Here is a 27,454-nt window from a genome sequence, read left to right on the forward strand (position 1 = left end):
GAGGTCCTGTAACAGATATATACTGTAGTCTAATGAGAGGTCCTGTAACAGATATATACTGTAGTCTAATGAGAGGTCCTGTAACAGATATATACTGTAGCTTTGAGAGGTCCTGTAACAGATATATAATATAGCCAAATGAGAGGTCCTGTAACAGATATATACTGTAGCCTAATGAGAGGTCCTGTAACAGATATATACTGTATTCTAATGAGAGGTCCTGTAACAGATATATACTGTAGTCTAATGAGAGGTCCTGTAACAGATATATACTGTAGTCTAATGAGAGGTCCTGTAACAGATATATACTGTAGCTTTGAGAGGTCCTGTAACAGATATATACTGTAGCCTAATGCGAGGTCCTGTAACAGATATATACTGTAGCCTAATGAGAGGTCCTGTAACAGATATATACTGTAGCCTAATGAGAGGTCCTGTAACAGATATATACTGTATTCTAATGAGAGGTCCTGTAACAGATATATACTGTAGCCAAATGAGAGGTCCTGTAACAGATATATACTGTAGCCTAATGCGAGGTCCTGTAACAGATATATACTGTAGCTTTGAGAGGTCCTGTAACAGATATATACTGTAGCCTAATGAGAGGTCCTGTAACAGATATATACTGTAGTCTAATGAGAGGTCCTGTAACAGATATATAATATAGCCAAATGAGAGGTCCTGTAACAGATATATACTATAGCCTAATGAGAGGTCCTGTAACAGATATATACTGTATTCTAATGAGAGGTCCTGTAACAGATATATACTGTATTCTAATGAGAGGTCCTGTAACAGATATATACTGTAGTCTAATGAGAGGTCCTGAAACAGATATATACTGTAGTCTAATTAGAGGTCCTGTAACAGATATATACTGTAGCTTTGAGAGGTCCTGTAACAGATATATACTGTAGCTTTGAGAGGTCCTGTAACAGATATATACTGTAGCCTAATGAGAGGTCCTGTAACAGATATATACTGTAGTCTAATGAGAGGTCCTGTAACAGATATATACTGTAGTCTAATGAGAGGTCCTGTAACAGATATATAATATAGCCAAATGAGAGGTCCTGTAACAGATATATACTATAGCCTAATGAGAGGTCCTGTAACAGATATATACTGTAGTCTAATGAGAGGTCCTGTAACAGATATATAATATAGCCAAATGAGAGGTCCTGTAACAGATATATACTATAGCCTAATGAGAGGTCCTGTAACAGATATATACTGTATTCTAATGAGAGGTCCTGTAACAGATATATACTGTATTCTAATGAGAGGTCCTGTAACAGATATATACTGTAGTCTAATTAGAGGTCCTGTAACAGATATATACTGTAGCTTTGAGAGGTCCTGTAACAGATATATACTGTAGCTTTGAGAGGTCCTGTAACAGATATATACTGTAGCCTAATGAGAGGTCCTGTAACAGATATATACTGTAGTCTAATGAGAGGTCCTGTAACAGATATATACTGTAGCCAAATGAGAGGTCCTGTAACAGATATATACTGTATTCTAATGAGAGGTCCTGTAACAGATATATACTGTATTCTAATTAGAGGTCCTGTAACAGATATATACTGTAGCTTTGAGAGGTCCTGTAACAGATATATACTGTAGCTTTGAGAGGTCCTGTAACAGATATATACTGTAGCCTAATGAGAGGTCCTGTAACAGATATATACTGTAGCCAAATGAGAGGTCCTGTAACAGATATATACTGTAGCCAAATGAGAGGTCCTGTAACAGATATATACTGTAGCCTAATGCGAGGTCCTGTAACAGATATATACTGTAGCTTTGAGAGGTCCTGTAACAGATATATACTGTAGCCTAATGAGAGGTCCTGTAACAGATATATACTGTTGCCTAATGAGAGGTCCTGAAACAGATATATACTGTAGCCTAATGAGAGGCCCTGTAACATATATATACTGTAGCCTAATGAGAGGTCCTGTAACAGATATATACTGTAGCCTACTGGTGAGGAGTCACAGTGACTGGTGATTTACTGCCATGGGGATTCTCACTGCTTGTAACACCGTGTGCGCGTGTGCGAGCTTGAGCGTGTGTGTGTCAGTGGTCCCTTTAGGTCGCTGGTGGTCCTGGGCCATTTCTCATTCAAATGTGACTGGTGATTCCTGAGGGGATTGGAAGGTTTTGTAAAATGTGTAGCCTACAATTAGGCTATAAATTACATTCATAGATACTTCATAAATAATGAATCCTATACCGCCATATCCCTCCGTTATTACAGAACACACATACGCCACGCGCACCCCCTGTCTCCATCACATTCCACCGTCTCCCCTCCCTCATCTGTCGCTGGGCCAGCCCCCCTACCGAACACCGGATTTTGAGCGCGTGCACCCGGTCGGCTTGCTCGAGCATCCACACTGGGACACAAATGGAAACTCTTAGGGGAAACCCAGAAATAAGAAGTCCTGCCGCTGTAAAACAGTTGTAATAATAATGGAGCAACAACAGCGTCGTTTTCTTCCCTGTCCGTCCTTCATAATTTAATCGTTACATCGTTCCGAAGCGCGGCAAAGCACGTCCCGTTGTTATACTAGCCTAGGCTACGGATCGACTGATTGTTGTGATACGGACGGATTTGTGTACGCAGGAGATGATATAACGCACCTTGAAGACGACTAGAACGAGAACGGGTAACTGGAGCCGCGCGAAGAGGAAGCATGAAGTTTGCGGTTGCAGTGTTGTGGCTGTTGTGGTTCTCGGTCGGCGATGCCACTATTGAAGGTAGGCATAAGGGACAAGGGACAATCAATGCTACAGAAACCGCAGAGCCTAATATACAGTGGTTTGAGTTAACAGTGTTCTCTGTGAATGCGTTGTTGTTCTATATAGCCAGCCTGACGTTTAGCCTGCCGCAGGGTCCACTTTGAAATGTCCATAATCAGATAGGCCTATTGATTTGATTTCAAACGGGACACAGAACCGCTAGACGTCCCATTCTCTCCCACCAATGCAGTGCCAATAAACCGTTAGGTTTATCAGTTAGATCAAGTGAAGGAAATGTAGGCTATACAGCTGCAGAAAATGATTTATTTAACGGGTGGGCGTGTAGCGCCCTCCCTGGGTCGAGTAAAGGACTCGTCCCCCTTGGATACAAAACAAAAGACCATAACGTTGATTGTTCAATGGGAGTAAACAAACAAACAAATAAACAATTACAAAGGCAGCCTACAGCTGTTGCCGATCCTAAATTAAAAATGTGTTTACCTACTGTTGTGTTGCTTGACTCAAACCAAGCGTTACATACATGAAGTCTGTACTACACTACATCAGGCCCATGTGACAATATAGAGGGCTCGGTTCAGTTCACTTCTCCGTTCAGTCCACTCAGCGTTAGCTGTGAAAGTGTTATCTATCGTTTTTCTATAGTGTAGTAGACTGTATTACACACAGTAATAGATAGATGGGATATGATAGATTGTAACACACAGTAATAGATATATAGAATATGATAGATTGTAACACACAGTAATAGATAGATGGGATATGATATATTGTAACACACAGTAACAGATAGATGGGATATGATATATTGTAACACACAGTAACAGATAGGATAGGATATGATATATTGTAACACACAGTAACAGATAGATGGGATATGATATAGTGTAACACACAGTAACAGATAGATGGGATATGATAGATTGTAACACACAGTAACAGATAGATGGGATATGATATATTGTAACACACAGTAACAGATAGATGGGATATGATAGATTGTAACACACAGTAACAGATAGATGGGATATGATATATTGTAACACACAGTAACAGATAGATGGGATATGATAGATTGTAACACACAGTAACAGATAGATGGGATATGATAGATTGTAACACACAGTAAAAGAGAGATGGGATATGATATATTGTAACACACAGTAACAGATAGATGGGATATGATATAATGTAACACACAGTAACATATAGATGGGATATGATATATTGTAACACACAGTAACAGATAGATGGGATATGATATATTGTAACACACAGTAACAGATAGATGGGATATGAAATATTGTAACACACAGTAACAGATAGATGGGATATGAAATATTGTAACACACAGTAACAGATAGATGGGATATGATATAATGTAACACACAGTGACAGATACAGTGCCTTGCGAAAGTATTCGGCCCCCTTGAACTTTGCGACCTTTTGCCACATTTCAGGCATCAAACATAAAGATATAAAACTGTATTTTTTTGTGAAGAATCAACAACAAGTGGGACACAATCATGAAGTGGAACGACATTTATTGGATATTTCAAACTTTTTTAACAAATCAAAAACGGAAAAATTGGGCGTGCAAAATTATTCAGCCCCTTTACTTTCAGTGCAGCAAACTCTCTCCAGAAGTTCAGTGAGGATCTCTGAATGATCCAATGTTGACCTAAATGACCAATGATGATAAATACAATCCACCTGTGTGTAATCAAGTCTCCGTATAAATGCACCTGCACTGTGATTGTCTCAGAGGTCCGTTAAAAGCGCAGAGAGCATCATGAAGAACAAGGAACACACCAGGCAGGCCCGAGATACTGTTGTGAAGAAGTTTAAAGCCGGATTTGGATACAAAAAGATTTCCCAAGCTTTAAACATCCCAAGGAGCACTGTGCAAGCGATAATATTGAAATGGAAGGAGTATCAGACCACTGCAAATCTACCAAGACCTGGCCGTCCCTCTAAACTTTCAGCTCATACAAGGAGAAGACTGATCAGAGATGCAGCCAAGAGGCCCATGATCACTCTGGATGAACTGCAGAGATCTACAGCTGAGGTGGGAGACTCTGTCCATAGGACAACAATCAGTCGTATATTGCACAAATCTGGCCTTTATGGAAGAGTGGCAAGAAGAAAGCCATTTCTTAAAGATATCCATAAAAAGTGTTGTTTAAAGTTTGCCACAAGCCACCTGGGAGACACACCAAACATGTGGAAGAAGGTGCTCTGGTCAGATTAAACCAAAATTGAACTTTTTGGCAACAATGCAAAACGTTATGTTTGGCGTAAAAGCAACACAGCTGAACACATCATCCCCACTGTCAAACATGGTGGTGGCAGCATCATGGTTTGGGCCTGCTTTTCTTCAGCAGGGACAGGGAAGATGGTTAAAATTGATGGGAAGATGGATGGAGCCAAATACAGGACCATTCTGGAAGAAAACCTGATGGAGTCTGCAAAAGACCTGAGACTGGGACGGAGATTTGTCTTCCAACAAGACAATGATCCAAAACATAAAGCAAAATCTACAATGGAATGGTTCAAAAATAAACATATCCAGGTGTTAGAATGGCCAAGTCAAAGTCCAGACCTGAATCCAATCGAGAATCTGTGGAAAGAACTGAAAACTGCTGTTCACAAATGCTCTCCATCCAACCTCACTGAGCTCGAGCTGTTTTGCAAGAAGGAATGGGAAAAAATTTCAGTCTCTCGATGTGCAAAACTGATAGAGACATACCCCAAGCGACTTACAGCTGTAATCGCAGCAAAAGGTGGCGCTACAAAGTATTAACTTAAGGGGGCTGAATAATTTTGCACGCCCAATTTTTCAGTTTTTGATTTGTTAAAAAAATTTGAAATATCCAATAAATGTTGTTCCACTTCATGATTGTGTCCCACTTGTTGTTGATTCTTCACAAAAAAATACAGTTTTATATCTTTATGTTTGAAGCCTGAAATGTGGCAAAAGGTCGCAAAGTTCAAGGGGGCCGAATACTTTCGCAAGGCACTGTAGATGGGATATGATATGTTGTAACACACAGTAACAGATAGATAGAGTATGGTTGTGTGTGTGTGTGTGTGTGTGTGTGTGTGTGTGTGTGTGTACCTGTGTTAACCTGTGTGTGTGTTCATGTGTGTACCTGTGTGTACCTGTGTGTGTACATGTGTGCACCTGTGTTTACCTGTGTGTGTGTCCATGTGTGTACCTGCGTGTCCATGTGTGGTGTACCTGTGTGTCCATGTGTGTGAGCAGTCGGCCCCCAGTGCTGTTCTTAGATCTGCTCTCTGTGCCAAACCCTTGACCTCGAACCACCAGGAGTCAAATAACAATCTGACCCCAGATACAGTATGCTGCTAGGAAACAGTACAACCTGTCAGGCACAATGCGTGCACACACACACACACACACACACACACACACACACACACACACACACACACACACACACACACACACACACACACACACACACACACACCCACACACACACACACACACACACACATACACACACACACACACACGTACACACACACACACACACACACACACACACACACACACACACACCTCGAGGGAGGATGAGAGATGAGGGACAGGGTTAATCTTTTTGAAAAGTGTTACATTCCTCTTGGGTCCTTGTCCCTTTGCATTGTGGGTAAACAACAGTTGAGATGGAGAGGTTGAAGATACCTAGAGGTCGAAGGTCTATATCTGGAGACCATCTGTGTATTTTACACTGCAGCAGACTGACCTGTTATACGCTCAGTTACAGCCACTGTCCATGGTGCTGAACTCTCTTACGTTTTACACTGTAGTAGACTGGCCTTTTGTAGACTGGCCTTTTGTACAGTGCTGTGGCTATTTCTTCACTTTACAAACTCAGAGATTCTCTTAAAGGGGCAATCTACAGTTGCGACATCCATTTTTGGACTAAATTATTGATACGTACCCATTGATTCTTGAAGAATTCTAATGTCGGAACCTAAAACATAAGCTTGTTCTACTCCAATGTTTGTTAACAAAAGTAAATGTATTCTATCTATAATTGTGATGTCGTGGACGGTCAGCCCTTGCATCCATAGCTCTGTTTATGAATATGAGAGTGTTTCCATTTCTCCAGCCCCACCCTATCGCAGAGAGCAGAGCTGTGGGGGGAGAGCTGTGGGGGGCGAGGGGGGGGAGGGGGGGGGGGGGGTGGAAGGGTTCATGACTTCTCACGCTGACATGTAGCTGTGTTTCTATCTGTTCACTTCTCCAGCGCATTGACCGCCTCCCAAATGACACCCTGTATCGCCCCATAAGGCTCTGTTCAAAGTAGTGTACTATGTAGGGAATATGAGGCCATTAGGGGCACAAACATTGTTTCCATCTCCCTTCTCGGTGGTGGGACCGTCATGGCTCTATTGTGAGCAGATGGTGCCAGGGTCATGCGGCCGTACCAATTATACCCCCCCACACCCCAAACACAAACACACACACACAAAGTTTCAGTCAAACACCAAACACAGTCTCAGTCAAAGAGACTGTAGATTCAAATCGAGACGTATATATATGATGCAATGCAAAGCAATAACAGTCAGGTATTCAAGAACACACACACACACACACACACACACACACACACACACACACACACACACACACACACACCCACACACACACACACACACACACACACACACACACACACACACACACACACACACACACACACACACACACACACTGTGAGGTAGAATCTCCAGAATAAGCTGGACAGTAGCTTTACTGATTCCCATCTCCTATTACAGAGACAAGGCAACCTCCAGACTATTCCCAACAAAGGACTTTACTGACCTATCACAGATGGGAATGGTCTCAAACAGAATAGAAACATGGAATGAAGGTGGGATAAATACAATTACTGCAACAAACATGTAAAGGATGTGATAGAAGACAATAGCAATAGAGAGTAACAATAACAGAGGACTGTACAAATACACTACCACAGTGAATGGTTGGCTATTACATAGTAGCAGGCAATAACAGAGGACTGTGGAAATACACTACCACAGTGAATGGTTGGCTATTACATAGTAGCAGGCAATAACAGAGGACTGTGGAAATACACTACCACAGTGAATGGTTGGCTATTACATAGTAGCAGGCAATAACAGAGGACTGTGGAAATACACTACCACAGTGAATGGTTGGCTATTACATAGTAACAGGCAATAACAGAGGACTGTGGAAATACACTACCACAGGGAATGGTTGGCTATTACATAGTAACAGGCAATAACAGAGGACTGTGGAAATACACTACCACAGTGAATGGTTGGCTATTACATAGTAACAGGCAATAACAGAGGACTGTGGAAATACACTACCACAGTGAATGGTTGGCTATTACATAGTAGCAGACAATAACAGAGGACTGTGGAAATACACTACCACAGTGAATGGTTGGCTTTTACATAGTAACAGGCAATAACAGGGGACTGTATGAAGTGGATAACAGATAGATCATAGAAAATACTGGCTAATTATTACTGACGGTAATATAAGTAATAACACAATACTAACAATATGGAGAAACTAAGCAACACCAGCTATTAGCACACAATGCTACAATAACACCAGCTATACTAGCGCACAATGCTACAATAACACCAGCTATACTAGCACACAATGCTACAATAACACCAGCTATACTAGCACACAATGCTACAATAACACCAGCTATACTTGCACACGATGCTACAATAACACCAGCTATACTTGCACACAATGCTACAATAACCCCAGCTATACTAGCACACAATGCTACAATAACACCAGCTATACTAGCACGAAATGCTACAATAACACCAGCTATACTAGCACACAATGCTACAATAACCCCAGCTATACTAGCACACAATGCTACAATAACCCCAGCTATACTAGCTCACAATGCTACAATAACACCAGCTATATTAGCACACAATGCTACAATAACCCCAGCTATACTAGCACACAATGCTACAATAGCACCACACACACACACACATGCATGCACACTCTCTCTCTCTCTCTGGGCTATAGGAACCATACAGTGTGATGTATTTGTTGCTATTGCCAGGGTTGGTGATAGTCTGCTGCTCTCCCATCCATAAACACATCACCAGGATAGGAGGACACACACACATATACATGTGCATACACAACACACACAACACAACACACACACCATCCACATGATGGAGGGTCCCACTCACCACTGCCATACAGACTACAGCTACAGTGCTGTTGATGCAGTTATTCTGTTGATGTATTAGTTCATCTCCTCTAGCTATCATGGCCCTTCAGAGAGATAGGGGTGTGTAGGGCAGGAGGGCAGTTGATTGGTGGTGGCCCTTCAGAGAGATAGGGGTGTGTAGGGCAGGAGGGCCGTTGATTGGTGGTGGATAGAGAAGGTAAAGGACTCATACATTTGAGTCAGTCTCCTTTAGTCAATTAAAAGAATGGCAGACTCGTAAACAACACATGCTGGGCCTCTTACAGCATTCATCTCTCTCTCTCTCTCTCTCTCTCTCTCTCTCTACCTCTCTCTCTCTCTCTCTCTCTCTCTCTTTCTCTCTCTCTCTCTCTATCTCTCTCTCTCTCTCTCTCTCTGTCTCTGTCTGTCTCTCTCTCTATCTCTCTCTCTCTCTCTCTCTGTCTCTCTGTCTCTCTGTCTCTGTCTCTGCCTCTCTCTCGCTCTTTCTCTGCGTCTCTCTCGCTCTCTACCTCTCTCTCTCTCTCGCTCTCTCTCTCTCTCTCTCTCGCTCTCTACCTCTCTCTCTCTGTCTCTGTCTCTGCCTCTCTCTCGCTCTTTCTCTGCCTTTCTCTCGCTCTCTACCTCTCTCTCTCTCTCTCTCTCTCTCTCTCTCTCTCTCTCTCTCTGGCTCTGTCTGCCTCTCTCTCGCTCTTTCTCTGCCTCTCTCTCGCTCTCTACCTCTCTCTCTCTCTCTCTCTCTCTCTGGCTCTGTCTCTGCCTCTCTCTCGCTCTTTCTCTGCCTCTCTCTCGCTCTCTACCTCTCTTTCTCGCTTGCTCTCTACCTCTCTCTCTCTGGCTCTGTCTCTGCCTCTCTCTCGCTCTCTACCTCTCTACCTCTCTCTCTCGCTCTCCTTCTTCCTCTCTCTTTCCTCTGTCTCAGAGACAATGAATGTGGTAATTTGAGGCTAGTGTTTTGGGTCCCTCTGTTTCTGTCCTCCTCTTATCTGCTCTCTCCACATCCCTCCCTTTCTCTATTCATTTTTTCACACTCCATATCCTTCTCTCTCTATCCCACACCAGGGGTTCAGACACAGCCAAACACCACACACTAATACCAGTGAGCTCTCAAAGCATTTAACACAATCCGTGTGTGTGTGTGTGGTTGTGTGTGCGTGTGTGTTAAGTTACTATCATTCAGCTCTCTGTGGCTAAGACTAACATAGACTGTAACACTCACTACTCAAACCATGTGATGTAACATTGAGTGTATGTATCTAGTGTAGATCCATTCTAATCACTAAGGGTTCTAAAGGGTTGATGATGATGTCATGTTATTATTGTCTAAAGGGTTGATGATGATGTCATGTTATTATTGTCTAAAGTTTGATGATGATGTCATGTTATTATTGTCTAAAGGGTTGATGATGATGATGTCATGTTATTATTGTCTAAAGTTTGATGATGATGTCATGTTATTATTGTCTAAAGGGTTGATGATGATGATGTCATGTTATTATTGTCTAAAGGGTTGATGATGATGTCATGTTATTGTAGTCTAAAGGGTTGATGATGATGTCATGTTATTATTGTCTAAAGTTTGATGATGATGTCATGTTATTGTAGTCTAAAGGGTTGATGATGATGTCATGTTATTATTGTCTAAAGTTTGATGATGATGTCATGTTATTGTTGTCTAAAGGGTTGATGATGATGTCATGTTATTATTGTCTAAAGGGTTGATGATGATGTCATGTTATTATTGTCTAAAGTTTGATGATGATGTCATGTTATTATTGTCTAAAGGGTTGATGATGATGATGTCATGTTATTATTGTCTAAAGTTTGATGATGATGTCATGTTATTGTTGTCTAAAGTTTGATGATGATGTCATGTTATTATTGTCTAAAGGGTTGATGATGATGTCATGTTATTATATGTACTTAACTCTCTATTCTCTACACGTATTAATCATATGTCCACTTCCATCAGCATGACATGAGATCTCTCTGTCCTTGGCCTCACACACACACACACACACACACACACACACACACACACACACAGAGAGAGAGAGAATTAGTCAGTCTGAGCTCTACATGTATTTTTAGGTAAAGGAAAGGAAACGTGTACTTCCTGCTTCCTTCACATTGTGAGGCAGTACTATATATAATCTGTTAGGACAGGGTTTTAGTGCTTCACTGTGTCATGTCCAGTGGATGAGTAAACACGTCGCTCTGTGCTCGATTAGAATTCCTGGGCGATTGTCTCCTTGTCCGAAGTGATCATGTCAGCGTGATCATTTCGTCAGTCTGGGGAGCTCAGAGGTGTTCTCTGAGCCATGGCCAGCTGTCTCTCTCTCTCTCTCTGTGTGTGTGTGTGTGTGTGTGTGTGTGTGTGTGTGTGTGTGTGTGTGTGTGTGTGTGTGTGTGTGTGTGTGTGTGTGTGTGTGTGTGTGTGTGTGTGTGTTCATGCTGTACTCTGTCTCTGAAGGCCTCTACCTTACTGAGACCCTCTCTCTGTTTCTTTGGTTCTGTTTCTATAAAGACATTGACATCCCTGTTAACTAACCCTCTCAATTCAATTCAAAGGGCTTTATTGACATGGGATATTTGTCAAAGCAAGTTAAATAGATAATAAACAAAAGTGAGATGAACAATAAAACTGAACAGTAAACATTATACTCACAACAGTTCCAAAATAATAAAGACATTTCAAAGGTAATATTATTTATATATACAGTGTTGTAACGATGGGCAAATAGTTATAGTATCAAAGGGAAAATAAATAAACATAAATATGGGTTGTATTTACAGGGGTGTTTGTTCTTCACTGGTTGCCCTTTTCCTGTGGCAACAGGTCACACATTTTGCTGCTGTGATGGCACACTGTGGAATTTCACCCAGTAGATATGGGAGTTTATCAAAATTGGATTTGTTTTCGAATTATTTGTGGATCTGTGTAATCTGAGGGAAATATGTGTCTCTAATATGGTCATACATTGGGCAGGAGGTTAGGAAGTGCAGCTTAGTTTCCACCTCATTTTGTGGGCAGTGAGCACATAGCCTGTCTTCTCTTGAGAGCCATGTCTGCCTACGGCGGCCTTTCTCAATAGCAAAGCTATGCTCACTGAGTCTGTACATAGTCAAAGCTTTCCTTAATTTTGGGTCAGTCACAGTGGTCAGGTATTCTGCCACTGTGTATATTCCGTTTAGGGCCAAATAGCATTCTAGCTTGCTCAGTTTTTTTGTTAATTCCTTCCAATGTGTCAAGTAATTATCTTTTCATTTTCTCATGATTTGGTTTGGTCTAATTGTGTTCCTCTCTCTCTCTCCTCGCTCTCTCTCTCCCTACTGTTCTCTAAATTTTCCTCTCTCTCTCTCTCCGCTCACCTTCTCCCTCCACCTCTCTCTCTCTCCCTCCCCCTCTCTCTCCCTCCCCCTCTCTCTCTCTCTCTCTCTCTCTCTCTCCCCCCTCTCTCTCTCTCTCTCTTCCTCTCTCTCTCTCTCTCTCTCTCTCTCTCTCTCCCCCTCTCTCCCTCCCTCTCTCTCTCTCTCTCTCTCTCTCTCTCTCTCTCTCTCTCTCTCTCCCTCTCTCTCTCTCTCTCTCTCTCTCTCTCTCTCTCTCTCCCTCTCTCTCTCTCTAGCTCCAGAGGAGTTTGTGTCTCTGGCTGAGATGGAGGATGCCTTGTTGAGGAACCTGTTTAGAGGGTATCAGAAATGGGTCCGACCCGTTCTGCACGCTAACGACACCATCACAGTACGCTTCGGACTCAAGATCTCACAGCTGGTGGACGTGGTGAGAACTTACACGCCTTACTGTCCCCTGGGAGATGAATACTCTGAACAGTCACATTCCATCACCTCATCCTCACAAATCAGACAGAGAGAGAGAGGGAAGGAAGGAGGGATTGAGGTGGGGGAGAGAGATTCATGGGGAAGAGAGAGAGAGGGAGGGAGGGAGGGATGGAAGTGGGGGAGAGAGATACATGGGGAAGAGAGAGGGAAGGAGAGGAGAGGGAGCTGGAGGAGAAGGCGGGAGCTGGGGGAGAAGGGGTGGAGGTGGGTGGAGAGAGGAGATGATGATAGCCAGGGCAGAAGACGTTGGAGGGAATGTTCCTGTCCTACTGTCTTACCATGGTCCTGATCTGTCCTACTATCTTACCATGATCCTGATCTGTCCTACTGTGTTACCATGGTCCTGATCTGTCCTATTGTCTTACCATGGTCCTGATCTGTCCTACTGTCTTACCATGATCCTGATCTGTCCTACTGTGTTACCATGGCCCTGATCTGTCCTATTGTCTTACCATGGTCCTGATCTGTCCTACTGTCTTACCATGATCCTGATCTGTCCTACAGTGTTACCATGGTCCTGATATGTCCTATTGTCTTACCATGGTCCTGATCTTTCCTACTGTCTTACCATGGTCCTGATCTGTCCTACTGTGTTACCATGGTCCTGATCTGTCCTATTGTCTTACCATGGTCCTGATCTGTCCTATTGTCTTACCATGATCCTGATCTGTCCTACTGTGTTACCATGGTCCTGATCTGTCCTACTGTCTTACCATGGTCCTGATCTGTCCTACTGTCTTACCATGGTCCTGATCTGTCCTACTGTCTTACCATGATCCTGATCTGTCCTATTGTCTTACCATGATCCTGATCTGTCCTATTGTCTTACCATGGTCCTGATCTGTCCTATTGTCTTACCATGGTCCTGATCTGTCCTACTGTCTTACCATGGTCCTGATCTGTCCTACTGTCTTACCATGATCCTGATCTGTCCTATTGTCTTACCATGGTCCTGATCTTTCCTACTGTCTTACCATGGTCCTGATCTGTCCTACTGTCTTACCATGATCCTGATCTGTCCTATTGTCTCACCATGGTCCTGATATTTCCTACTGTGTTACGATACATTTCAGCATCATGGACATTTCTGCCATCCTCCTATACCTTCTCTCTTTACCCCCTTTCTCTGTCTGGTGGAGTTGGTTACTGAAGGTTTTTTTGAGAAGAGAGGATGACAGGAGGAGGACAGGAAGAGAGGTAAAGGGAAGGAGGAGGACAGGAAGAGAGGTAAAGGGAAGGAGGAGGACAGGAAGATAGGTAAAGGGAAGGAGGAGGACAGGAAGAGAGGTAAAGGGAAGGAGGAGGACAGGAAGAGAGGTAAAGGGAAGGAGGAGGACAGGAAGAGAGGTAAAGGGAAGGAGGAGGACAGGAAGAGAGGTAAAGGGAAGGAGGAGGACAGGAAGAGAGGTAAAGGGAAGGAGGAGGACAGGAAGAGAGGTAAAGGGAAGGAGGAGGACAGGAAGAGAGGTAAAGGGAAGGAGGAGGACAGGGAGAGAGGTAAAGGGAAGGAGGAGGACAGGAAGAGAGGTAAAGGGAAGGAGGAGGACAGGAAGAGAGGTAAATGGAAGGAGGAGGACAGGAAGAGAGGTAAAGGGAAGGAGGAGGGGAAATGAGAGAAAGGTGGTTCATTTGACGGCAAGGGAAGATACAGGGAGGAGAGGAGTGGAGCGAGGGTCATCCTAAAATGAGGGAGGAGTGAGGAAAGGGGGGAGAGAAGAAGAGAGAGGAGAAGAGTGGAGCGAGGGTCATCCTAAAAGGAGGGAGGAGTGAGGAAAGGGGGGAGAGAAGAAGAGAGAGGAGAAGAGTAGAGCGAGGGTCATCCTAAAAGGAGAGAGATGATGATAGCCAGGGCAGAAGACGTTGGAAGAAGACGTTGGAGTGAGGAAAGGGGGGAGAGGAGGAGAGAGAGGAGAGGAGAGTGGAGCGGGGGTTATCCTAAAAGGAGGGATGAGTGAGGAAAGGGGGGAGAGAAGAAGAGAGAGGAGAAGAGTAGAGGGAGGGTCATCCTAAAAGGAGGGAGGAGTGAGGAAAGGGGGAAGAGGAGGAGAGAGAGGAGAGGAGAGTGGAGCGAGGGTTATCCTAAAAGGAGGGAGGAGTGAGGAAAGGGGGGAGAGAAGAAGAGAGAGGAGAAGAGTGGAGCGAGGGTCATCCTAAAATGAGGGAGGAGTAAAGGACAGGAGAAAATATGGTTACTCTGAGAGGAAGGAGTGAGGAAAGGGAGGAGAGGAGGAGAGAGAGGAGGTAGAGTGGAGCGAGGGTCATCCTAAAAGGAGGGAGGAGTAAAGGATAGGAGAAAATATGGTTACTCTGAGAGGGAGGAGTGAGGAAAGGGGGGAGAGAAGAAGAGAGAGGAGAAGAGTGGAGCGAGGGTTATCCTAAAAGGAGGGAGGAGTAAAGGACAGGAGAAAATAGGAGTGAGGAAAGGGTGGAGAGAAGAAGAGAGAGGAGGTAGAGGAGGTTTTAAAGTGTCCTCTCTCACCCTCTTGCTCTCTTCTCTCTCCCTCTTTCCTCTCTCTCTTTCTCTCTCTCTCTGTCTCTAATGGGACCATTGGGCCGAGAGGAGCTAGATAGCATTGATTATTTACACTGACCTCCACAGACACACACACGCACACACAGACACAAACACACACACACACACACACACACACACACACACACACACATGCACACACGCGCACACACACACACACACACACACACACACACACAAGCACACACAAGCACGCGCGACCACTCTCTCTCTCTAAATTGTTCTCTGTCCCTCTCTCTAACTCTAACATCACAAACACACAACTGTGTGAACCACATTTGTTCCTATTCCTTGTGAGGCAGTCACACACTCCTCTCTCACATTCCTGTAATGACTACATACTGCCACCTTGTGGTCATTTAACCAAAATAAACCAATCTGCCTAAAACCCACCTTTGACCATTGATTCAGTCAGGTAGACAGACATTCAGTCATTCTGCCCCACTGCCTTTCTGGGACACAGAGAGACCATGACATGTGTTCCATGGATTTTCACTCCAGTCTAATTTGACTGACATCCTTCCAAACTTCTTCAACTTCTAATCATGCATTCTGTCTTTCATCAAAAACTTTGCTTTTAGTCATGCAGACATTGTTCATAATGCACATTCCTTCTCTTCTCTTCTTGTTCTGACAGGATGAGAAGAATCAGCTGATGACTACTAATGTCTGGCTATGGCAGGTAAGGACCAATCAGCTGATGACTACTAATGTCTGGCTTTGACAGGTAAGGACAAATCAGCTGATGACTACTAATGTCTGGCTATGACAGGTAAGGACCAATCAGCTGATGACTACTAATGTCTGGCTATGGCAGGTAAGGACCAATCAGCTGATGACTACTAATGTCTGGCTTTGACAGGTAAGGACCAATCAGCTGATGACTACTAATGTCTGGCTTTGACAGGTAAGGACAAATCAGCTGATGACTACTAATGTCTGGCTATGACAGGTAAGGACCAATCAGCTGATGACTACTAATGTCTGGCTATGGCAGGTAAGGACCAATCAGCTGATGACTACTAATGTCTGGCTTTGACAGGTAAGGACCAATCAGCTGATGACTACTAATGTCTGGCTTTGACAGGTAAGGACCAATCAGCTGATGACTACTAATGTCTGGCTATGACAGGTAAGGACCAATCAGCTGATGACTACTAATGTCTGGCTATGGCAGGTAAGGACCAATCAGCTGATGACTACTAATGTCTGGCTATGACAGGTAAGGACCAATCAGCTGATGACTACTAATGTCTGGCTATGACAGGTAAGGACCAATCAGCTGATGACTACTAATGTCTGGCTTTGACAGGTAAGGACCAATCAGCTGATGACTACTAATGTCTGGCTATGGCAGGTAAGGACCAATCAGCTGATGACTACTAATGTCTGGCTTTGACAGGTAAGGACCAATCAGCTGATGACTACTAATGTCTGGCTTTGACAGGTAAGGACCAATCAGCTGATGACTACTAATGTCTGGCTATGACAGGTAAGGACCAATCAGCTGATGACTACTAATGTCTGGCTATGGCAGGTAAGGACCAATCAGCTGATGACTACTAATGTCTGGCTATGACAGGTAAGGACCAATCAGCTGATGACTACTAATGTCTGGCTATGACAGGTAAGGACCAATCAGCTGATGACTACTAATGTCTGGCTTTGACAGGTAAGGACCAATCAGCTGATGACTACTAATGTCTGGCTTTGACAGGTAAGGACCAATCAGCTGATGACTACTAATGTCTGGCTATGGCAGGTAAGGACCAATCAGCTGATGACTACTAATGTCTGGCTTTGACAGGTAAGGACCAATCAGCTGATGACTACTAATGTCTGGCTATGACAGGTAAGGACCAATCAGCTGATGACTACTAATGTCTGGCTATGCCAGGTAAGGACCAATCAGCTGATGACTACTAATGTCTGGCTATGACAGGTAAGGACCAATCAGCTGATGACTACTAATGTCTGGCTATGGCAGGTAAGGACCAATCAGCTGATGACTACTAATGTCTGGCTTTGACAGGTAAGGACCAATCAGCTGATGACTACTAATGTCTGGCTATGGCAGGTAAGGACCAATCAGCTGATGACTACTAATGTCTGGCTATGACAGGTAAGGACCAATCAGCTTCACTTGTTTCTAGAAGACTTCAAAATGGAGTTGTATTTATGTAGCAGTGTTATACCTCAGCAGTTCATGCCTGTATTGGTATTATTGTAATGTTATGTTATAATGTCATGTCATATTGTCATGTTATAATGTTATGTTGTAAAAGTATGTTATATTGTCATGTTATATTGTTATGTTATAAACATATGCTATATTGTTACGTTATTTTGTCATGTTATAAAAGTATGTTATAATGTTATGTTATATTGTCATGTTATAATGTTATGTTGTAAAAGTATGTTATATTGTCATGTTATATTGTTATGTTATAAACATATGCTATATTGTTACGTTATTTTGTCATGTTATAAAAGTATGTTATAATGTTATGTTATATTGTCATGTTATAATGTTATGTTGTAAAAGTATGTTATATTGTCATGTTATATTGTTATGTTATAAACATATGCTATATTGTTACGTTATTTTGTCATGTTATAAAAGTATGTTATAATGTTATGTTATATTGTCATGTTATAATGTTATGTTGTAAAAGTATGTTATATTGTCATGTTATATTGTTATGTTATAAACATATGCTATATTGTTACGTTATTTTGTCATGTTATAAAAGTATGTTATAATGTTATGTTATATTGTCATGTTATAATGTTATGTTATAATGTCATGTTATAATGTTATGTTATATTGTCATGTTATAATGTTATGTTATAATGTCATGGTATAATGTTATGTTATATTGTCATGTTATAATGTTGTAAAAGTATGTTTTAATGTTATATAAGGCCGTCATTGTAAATAAGAATGTGTTCTTAACTGACTTGCCGAGGTTAAATAATGTTATGTTATATTGTTATGTTATAATGTAATGGTATAATGTTATGTTATTATGTAATTGTATATTGTTATGTTATAATGTAATGGTATAATGTTATGTTATTATGTAATTGTTATGTCATAATGTTATTTTATATTTTTAGAATGTAATTGTATATTGTTATGTTATAATGTAATGGTATATTGTTATGTTATAATGTAATGGTATATTGTTATGTTATAATGTAATGGTATAATGTAATGTTATAATGTAATGTTATAATGTAATGGTATAATGTTATGTTATAATGTAATGGTATATTGTTATGTTATAATGTAATGGTATAATGTTATGTTATAATGTAATGGTATATTGTTATGTTATTATGTAATGGTATATTGTTATGTTATAATGTAATGGTATAATGTAATGTTATAATGTAATGTTATAATGTAATGGTATAATGTTATGTTATAATGTAATGGTATATTGTTATGTTATAATGTAATGGTATAATGTTATGTTATAATGTAATGGTATATTGTTATGTTATTATGTAATGGTATATTGTTATGTTATGATGTTATGTTATATTTTTATTATGTACTTTTATAATGGTATACGGCAGGGTAGCCTAGTGGTTAGTGCGTTGGACTAGTAACCAAAAAGTTCAAATCCCCGAGCTGACAAGGTACAACAACTCTGTCGTTCTGTCCCTGAACAGGCAGTTAACCCACTGTTCCTAGGCCCTCATTGAAAATATGAATTTGTTCATAACTGACTTGCCTAGTTAAATAAAGGTTAAAAAAATGTTATTTAGTTATGTTATAATGTAATTTTATAATGTTATGTTATATTATGTTATAATGTAATGTTATTTTATAATGTTACGTTGTAATGTAATGGTGTATTGTCATGTTATAATGTTATTTTATAATGTTATGTTGTAATGTAATGGTGTATTGTTCTGTTATAATGTTATGTTATAATGTTATTTTATAATGTTATTTTGTAATGTAATGGTATATTGTTATGTTATAATGTAATGTTATTTTATAATGTTATGTTGTAATGTAATGGTATATTGTTATGTTATAATGTAATGTTATTTTATAATGTTACGTTGTAATGTAATGGTATATTGTTCTGTTATAATGTTATGTTATAATGTTATTTTATAATGTTATTTTGTAATGTAATGGTATATTGTTATGTTATAATGTTATTTTATAATGTTATGTTGTAATGTAATGGTATATTGTTATGTTATAATGTAATGTTATTTTATAATGTTATGTTGTAATGTAATGGTATATTGTTATGTTATAATGTAATGTTATTTTATAATGTTATGTTGTAATGTAATGGTATATTGTTATGTTATAATGTTATTTTATAATGTTATGTTGTAATGTAATGGTATATTGTTATGTTATAATGTAATGTTATTTTATAATGTTACGTTGTAATGTAATGGTATATTGTTATGTTATAATGTTATTTTATAATGTTATGTTGTAATGTAATGGTATATTGTTATGTTATAATGTAATGTTATTTTATAATGTTACGTTGTAATGTAATGGTATATTGTTATGTTATAATGTTATTTTATAATGTTATTTTGTAATGTAATGGTATATTGTTATGTTATAATGTTATTTTATAATGTTATGTTGTAATGTAATGGTATATTGTTCTGTTATAATGTTATGTTGTAATGTTATGTTATAATGTTATTTTATAATGTTATTTTGTAATGTTATTTTATAATGTTATGTTGTAATGTAATGGTATATTGTTATGTTATAATGTTATGTTATAATGTTATTTTATAATGTTACGTTGTAATGTAATGTTCTATTGTTCTGTTATAATGTTCTATGTTCTGTAGGAGTGGGTAGATGTGAAGCTGCAGTGGAACCCTGATGAGTATGGAGGAATCACCTCTATCAGAGTTCCCTCTGAAACAATATGGCTGCCAGACATCGTCCTCTATGAAAAGTGAGTCCGCACTACTTCCTGCTTCCTATGGGCTCAGCTCTGTGTTTTCAGACTTTCTTTGATACTTTATTGTCCCTGAAAAATCAATGAATGCTTTCTTAGAAGCTGCTTTACAGTTTAGATACTTGTAAGACAACTCTTCACTCTAATTGATAACATAGTGTATAACATAGTACTTCTGATGACTTTTCTTCCTCTTCACTTCATTAATGTTAGCAGGATTAGCATGGAGGTCTATTATAATCATTCATGTTAGCAGGGTTAGCATGGAGGTCTATTATAATCATTCATGTTAGCAGGGTTAGCATGGAGGTCTATTATAATCATTAATGTTAGCAGGATTAGCATGGAGGTCTATTATAATCATTCATGTTAGCAGGGTTAGCATGGAGGTCTATTATAATCATTCATGTTAGCAGGGTTAGCATGGAGGTCTATTATAATCATTCATGTTAGCAGGGTTAGCATGGAGGTCTATTATAATCATTCATGTTAGCAGGGTTAGCATGGAGGTCTATTATAATCATTCATGTTAGCAGGATTAGCATGGAGGTCTATTATAATCATTTATGTTAGAAGGATTAGCATGGAGGTCTATTATAATCATTAATGTTAGCAGGGTTAGCATGGAGGTCTATTATAATCATTAATGTTAGCAGGGTTAGCATGGAGGTCTATTATAATCATTCATGTTAGCAGGGTTAGCATGGAGGTCTATTATAATCATTCATGTTAGCAGGGTTAGCATGGAGGTCTATTATAATCATTTATGTTAGCAGGATTAGCATGGAGGTCTATTATAATCATTTATGTTAGCAGGATTAGCATGGAGGTCTGTTATAATCATTCATATTAGCAGGATTAGCATGGAGGTCTATTATAATCATTCATGTTAGCAGGATTAGCATGGAGGTCTATTATAATCATTTATGTTAGCAGGGTTAGCATGGAGGTCTATTATAATCATTAATGTTAGCAGGGTTAGCATGGAGGTCTATTATAATCATTCATGTTAGCAGGGTTAGCATGGAGGTCTATTATAATCATTCATGTTAGCAGGGTTAGCATGGAGGTCTATTATAATCATTCATGTTAGCAGGGTTAGCATGGAGGTCTATTATAATCATTTATGTTAGCAGGATTAGCATGGAGGTCTATTATAATCATTCATGTTAGCAGGGTTAGCATGGAGGTCTATTATAATCATTCATGTTAGCAGGGTTAGCATGGAGGTCTATTATAATCATTTATGTTAGCAGGATTAGCATGGAGGTCTATTATAATCATTCATGTTAGCAGGGTTAGCATGGAGGTCTATTATAATAATTTATGTTAGCAGGGTTAGCATGGAGGTCTATTATAATCATTCATGTTAGCAGGGTTAGCATGGAGGTCTATTATAATCATTCATGTTAGCAGGGTTAGCATGGAGGTCTATTATAATCATTCATGTTAGCAGGGTTAGCATGGAGGTCTATTATAATCATTTATGTTAGCAGGATTAGCATGGAGGTCTATTATAATCATTCATGTTAGCAGGATTAGCATGGAGGTCTACTATAATCATTCATGTTAGCAGGGTTAGCATGGAGGTCTATTATAATCATTTATGTTAGCAGGGTTATTATAATCATTAATGTTAGCAGGGTTAGCATGGAGGTCTATTATAATCATTCATGTTAGCAGGGTTAGCATGGAGGTCTATTATAATCATTCATGTTAGCAGGATTAGCATGGAGGTCTATTATAATCATTCATGTTAGCAGGGTTAGCATGGAGGTCTATTATAATCATTTATGTTAGCAGGATTAGCATGGAGGTCTATTATAATCATTCATGTTAGCAGGGTTAGCATGGAGGTCTATTATAATCATTCATGTTAGCAGGATTAGCATGGAGGTCTATTATAATCATTTATGTTAGCAGGATTAGCATGGAGGTCTATTATAATCATTTATGTTAGCAGGATTAGCATGGAGGTCTATTATAATCATTCATGTTAGCAGGGTTAGCATGGAGGTCTATTATAATCATTCATGTTAGCAGGATTAGCATGGAGGTCTATTATAATCATTTATGTTAGCAGGATTAGCATGGAGGTCTATTATAATCATTTATGTTAGCAGGGTTAGCATGGAGGTCTATTATAATCATTTATGTTAGCAGGGTTAGCATGAAGGTATTTTATAATCATTTATGTTAGCAGGATTAGCATGGAGGTCTATTATAATCATTCATGTTAGCAGGGTTAGCATGGAGTTCTATTATAATCTAGTATCGTTTTAGGAAAACCAGCGCTACCACGCAGCATCCTGAAAAGTTCTGCTGGTTCTTTTCAATAGCCTCATCGCCTTTTGTTGTGTGCTTTAAAATGTGTCTAAAGAACACAACTCACCAACTAACTTCCCCTCCTTCCCTCCCTTCCTTCCTCCCTCCCTCCCTCCCATCCCTATCCTCGCCCCTCTCTCCCTTCCTCCCTCCCTCCCTCCCTCCCTCCCTCCCATCCCTATCCTCACCCCTCTCTCCCATCCCTATCCTCACCCCTCTCTTCCTATCCCCCTTACTCACTCACTCACTCCCCCCCCCCCGCCCCCAGTGCTGACGGGCGTTTCGAGGGCTCCCTGATGACCAAAGCCATCGTGAGGTCAGACGGGACAATCAGGTGGACCCCTCCGGCCAGCTACAAGTCTTCATGCACCATGGACGTCACCTTCTTTCCCTTCGACAGGTGGGACTGACCGCTGGACTCACACACACACACGAACGCTCACACGCACACAACATACACACATGAACACACACAAGCTCACACACACATAAACACTAACATGGAAGCACATACACACAGACACACACACACACACACACTAATCAACCAAACAATCCATCAGTCCTACCTGTCGGACGGGAAGAAGGTGACATCCATGATTATCTCTGTTTTACTATATCACTTTATCCATGATTATCTCTGTTTTACCATATCACTTTATCACTATCATTTATAAGATTTGTTGTGTCACTTCTTCTCCTGTATCACTCACTCTCTCCTTCCTTTTGGTTGGCTGGTTGATTGGTTGATTGATTGGTCGATTGGTTGATTTGTTGATTTGTTGATTGGTTGATTGGTTTATTGGTTGGTTGATTGGTTGATTGGTTGGTTGATTGAGATGTGACTGGTGTATATTTTTTTGTTAAAAAAACAACATTTAAAAAAAGATATATAACTTCTTTGTTACTTTACAATATAAATACTTTAATATAAAGCCAATTTAACAACACAGACAGAACTGCAGTCACCACAGACAATGTTTCCCCCTCCCCAACACAGACAGAACTGCAGTCACCACAGACAGAATGTTTTCCCCTCCCCAATACAGACAGAATGTTTTCCCCTCCCCAATACAGACAGCACTGCAGTCACCACAGACAGAATGTTTTCCCCTCCCCAACACAGACAGAATGTTTTCCCCTCCCCAACACAGACAGAACTGCAGTCACCACAGACAGAATGTTTTCCCCTCCCCAACACAGACAGAATGTTTTCCCCTCCCCAACACAGACAGAATGTTTTCCCCTCCCCAACACAGACAGAATGTTTTCCCCTCCCCAACACAGACAGAATGTTTTCCCCTCCCCAACACAGACAGAATGTTTTCCCCTCCCCAACACAGACAGAACTGCAGTCACCACAGACAGAATGTTTTCCCCTCCCCAACACAGACAGAATGTTTTCCCCTCCCCAACACAGACAGAATGTTTTCCCCTCCCCAACACAGACAGAACTGCAGTCACCACAGACAGAATGTTTTCTAACACAGACAGAACTGCAGTCACCACAGACAGAATGTTTTCCCCTCTCCAACACAGACAGAACTGCAGTCACCACAGACAGAATGTTTCCCCCTCCCCAACACAGACAGAACTGCAGTCACCACAGACAGAATGTTTTCCCCTCCCCAACACAGACAGAACTGCAGTCACCACAGACAGAATGTTTTCCCCTCCCCAACACAGACAGAACTGCAGTCACCACAGACATAATGTTTTCCCCTCCCCAATACAGACAGAATGTTTTCCCCTCCCCAATACAGACAGAACTGCAGTCACCATAGACTGAATGTTTTCCCCTCCCCAACACAGACAGAACTGCAGTCACCATAGACAGAATGTTTTCCCCTCCCCAATACAGACAGAATGTTTTCCCCTCCCCAATACAGACAGAACTGCAGTCACCATAGACAGAATGTTTTCCCCTCCCCAACACAGACAGAACTGCAGTCACCACAGACAGAATGTTTTCCCCTCCCCAACACAGACAGAACTGCAGTCACCACAGACAGAATGTTTTCCCCTCCCCAACACAGACAGAACTGCAGTCACCACAGACAGAATGTTTTCCCCTCCCCAATACAGACAGAATGTTTTCCCCTCCCCAATACAGACAGAACTGCAGTCACCACAGACAGAATGTTTTCCCCTCCCCAACACAGACAGAACTGCAGTCACCACAGACAGAATGTTTTCCCCTCCCCACCACAGACAGAACTGCAGTCACCACAGACAGAATGTTTTCCCCTCCCCACCACAGGCAGAACTGCTCCATGAAGTTTGGCTCGTGGACCTACGACGGCAACATGGTGGACCTGGTCCTTGTGGACCACTACGTCGACCGTAAGGACTTCTTCGACAACGGTGTGTAGGAATAAAATACTCTTGAAGTAAAACGTCTTGCTACTCCAAAAGCTTCAGAAGTCACGCAGCAAGACACTTGTTCTGACTACAGTAATATCTCACGGGTATACAGTGTATAGAGGGAAACATAAGGCGGTTTCATTACCAGTTAATACATGTTGGTTAAAGACACCATTTCTACAAGAAACAGCAGGTAACTAACCCGGTTTGTCAGTCTCTTCCCACCACAGTTGATGAAGACGTTAATCAGTATGACAATGTCCTCTCTATTTTTTTACCTTTATTTAACTAGGTAAGTCAGTTAAGAACAAATTCTTATTTTCAATGACGGCCCAGGAACAGTGGGTTAACTGCCTGTTCAGTTACTAGTCCGACGCTCTAACCACTAGGCTACCCTGCCTTCCCAAATGTCCAATGTGAATGTGGTCCCATTATCCAACAACATTAAAGATAACATGCGATCACTGATCCAATTCCCTTACAGGTGAATGGGAGATCCTCAACGCCACCGGCGCCAAGGGCAGCCGACGGGACGGTATCTACTGGTACCCCTTCGTTACCTACTCCTTCATCCTCAAGAGGCTTCCTTTGTTCTACACACTCTTCCTCATCATCCCCTGTCTCGGTCTGTCCTTCCTGACCGTGTTGGTGTTCTACCTCCCGTCTGACGAAGGAGAGAAGCTGTCTCTGTCCACGTCGGTCCTGGTGTCTCTCACCGTGTTCCTCCTCGTCATAGAAGAGATTATACCGTCCTCCTCCAAGGTCAGTGGAGGTCTCTGGGGACTGTCTGTCTGTGGAACGCTCTTGAGCCGTTTTAAACTACTTTGCCAAGCCGAGCTGTACTACAGGGTCGGCCATTGTTGTTGGTACCGTACTGGAAATGACCATGTGCCAAGAGAAAGGCAGTCCAGTACGGTTCAGCTTGGCCCTGTAGTACACCCTGCTGGTTCAGCTTGGCCCTGTAGTACACCCTGCTGGTTCAGCTTGGCCCTGTAGTACACCCTGCTGGTTCAGCTTGGCCCTGTAGTGGGAATCAGGTATTGTTGTACTCTTTAGAGATGTGATGTCATGAACATGTTATTTATGTATTCATCACCAAGGTGATCCCTCTGATTGGAGAGTACCTCCTCTTCATCATGATCTTCGTCACCTTCTCCATCATTGTCACGGTGTTTGTCATCAACGTCCACCACCGCTCCTCAGCCACCTACCACCCCATGGCCCCCTGGGTAAAAAACCTCTTCCTCCAGAGGCTACCCAGACTGCTTTGCATGAGGGGACACACTGACAGGTACACACACAAACACACCTTCTCTTTTTTCCAGTTGATTACCAATAATTGATTGGATTGATCTTTTATAATTCAATTCAATAACAAATGAATACAATCTGATTTTAGAAGATAAGATGGAAATATATTGAGGGAATATAACAACTGTAGTTCAACCCTGATGTGAATAAATAAAGAATAATAATTAGATGTTGTTGATATATATTTCATGATTTTCTTTCATTTAATGGAAAGTAAGAGAGAAGTGACTACATACTTTATTCCTGAATAATCAACGTTGTGATTGTCGTGATTAGTGGTAACTGGTGTAATTGCTAGGTACCACTACCCAGACATTGAGCTGCGTAGCCCAGAGCTGAAGCCCCGCGGAGGTCCAGGGAGGAGGGGGGCGTCGGGCCAGGGCCAAGCCCAGCAGAGAGGCCCTGTCGGGGGGAAGGAGGATGAGAACCATGCCTGGTTGGCCATGCTGGAAAAAGCCACCAACTCAGTACGGTACATCAGCCGTCACATCAAGAAGGAACACTTTATCAGAGAGGTAGGGGTGTGTCTGTGTGTAACTGTCTGTCTCTATATCTTTTAGTTTTCAGATGGGAAAAAATGTGTCTTATTGTTGTTCTCTCTCCCTCCCTCCCTCCCTCCCTCCCTCCCTCCCTCCCTACCTCTCTCTCACGCTCCAGGTGGTGCAGGACTGGAAGTTTGTGGCTCAGGTGTTGGACAGGATCTTATTGTGGGTGTTCCTCACTGTCTCCATACTGGGTACCATCCTCATCTTCACTCCAGCCATCACTTTGTACCTGACCACTCCCCCCTTCAACACATAGACCCTATCAGTAGACCCTAACCCCTATAGACATAATCAGTAGACCCTAACCCCTATACCCTACCACCTACACCCTACAACACATAATCAGTAGACCCTAACCCCTACACCCTACCACCTACACCCTACACCCTAACCCCTACACCCTACAACACAATCAGTAGACCCTAACCCCTACACCAGGGCTGTTCTATGTCGGTCCTGGTCCTGGTGGGCCCAAACACTTCTGGTTTTCATCCTCTCCTTCTAATAAGGGACTAGTTCAGTCCTGGGACACCAGGTGAGTGCAACTGA

General features: G+C 41.5%; 1 protein-coding gene across 1 annotated transcript in view; it reads left to right on the forward strand.

Annotated features, from left to right (window-relative positions):
• Nucleotides 1–2,353: 2,353 nt before the first annotated feature.
• Nucleotides 2,354–27,454, forward strand: part of LOC118936771 (neuronal acetylcholine receptor subunit non-alpha-3) — a 27,574-nt gene continuing 2,473 nt past the window's right edge. The window contains exons 1-10 of the mRNA XM_036934011.2: nt 2,354–2,772; nt 12,653–12,804; nt 16,034–16,078; nt 20,248–20,357; nt 22,954–23,085; nt 24,946–25,049; nt 25,534–25,811; nt 26,150–26,340; nt 26,659–26,875; nt 27,018–27,454. The exon at nt 27,018–27,454 is cut by the window's right edge and continues 2,473 nt beyond it. Coding sequence (XP_036789906.1) covers nt 2,709–2,772; nt 12,653–12,804; nt 16,034–16,078; nt 20,248–20,357; nt 22,954–23,085; nt 24,946–25,049; nt 25,534–25,811; nt 26,150–26,340; nt 26,659–26,875; nt 27,018–27,161 — 1,437 coding nt within the window. The 5' untranslated portion in view covers nt 2,354–2,708 and the 3' untranslated portion in view covers nt 27,162–27,454. The remainder of the gene's footprint in view (nt 2,773–12,652; nt 12,805–16,033; nt 16,079–20,247; nt 20,358–22,953; nt 23,086–24,945; nt 25,050–25,533; nt 25,812–26,149; nt 26,341–26,658; nt 26,876–27,017) is intronic.

Source organism: Oncorhynchus mykiss, chromosome 10 (assembly GCF_057628025.1).
Source record: "Oncorhynchus mykiss isolate SJ-2025 chromosome 10, ASM5762802v1, whole genome shotgun sequence".
Classification (NCBI taxonomy): Eukaryota; Metazoa; Chordata; class Actinopteri; order Salmoniformes; family Salmonidae; genus Oncorhynchus; species Oncorhynchus mykiss.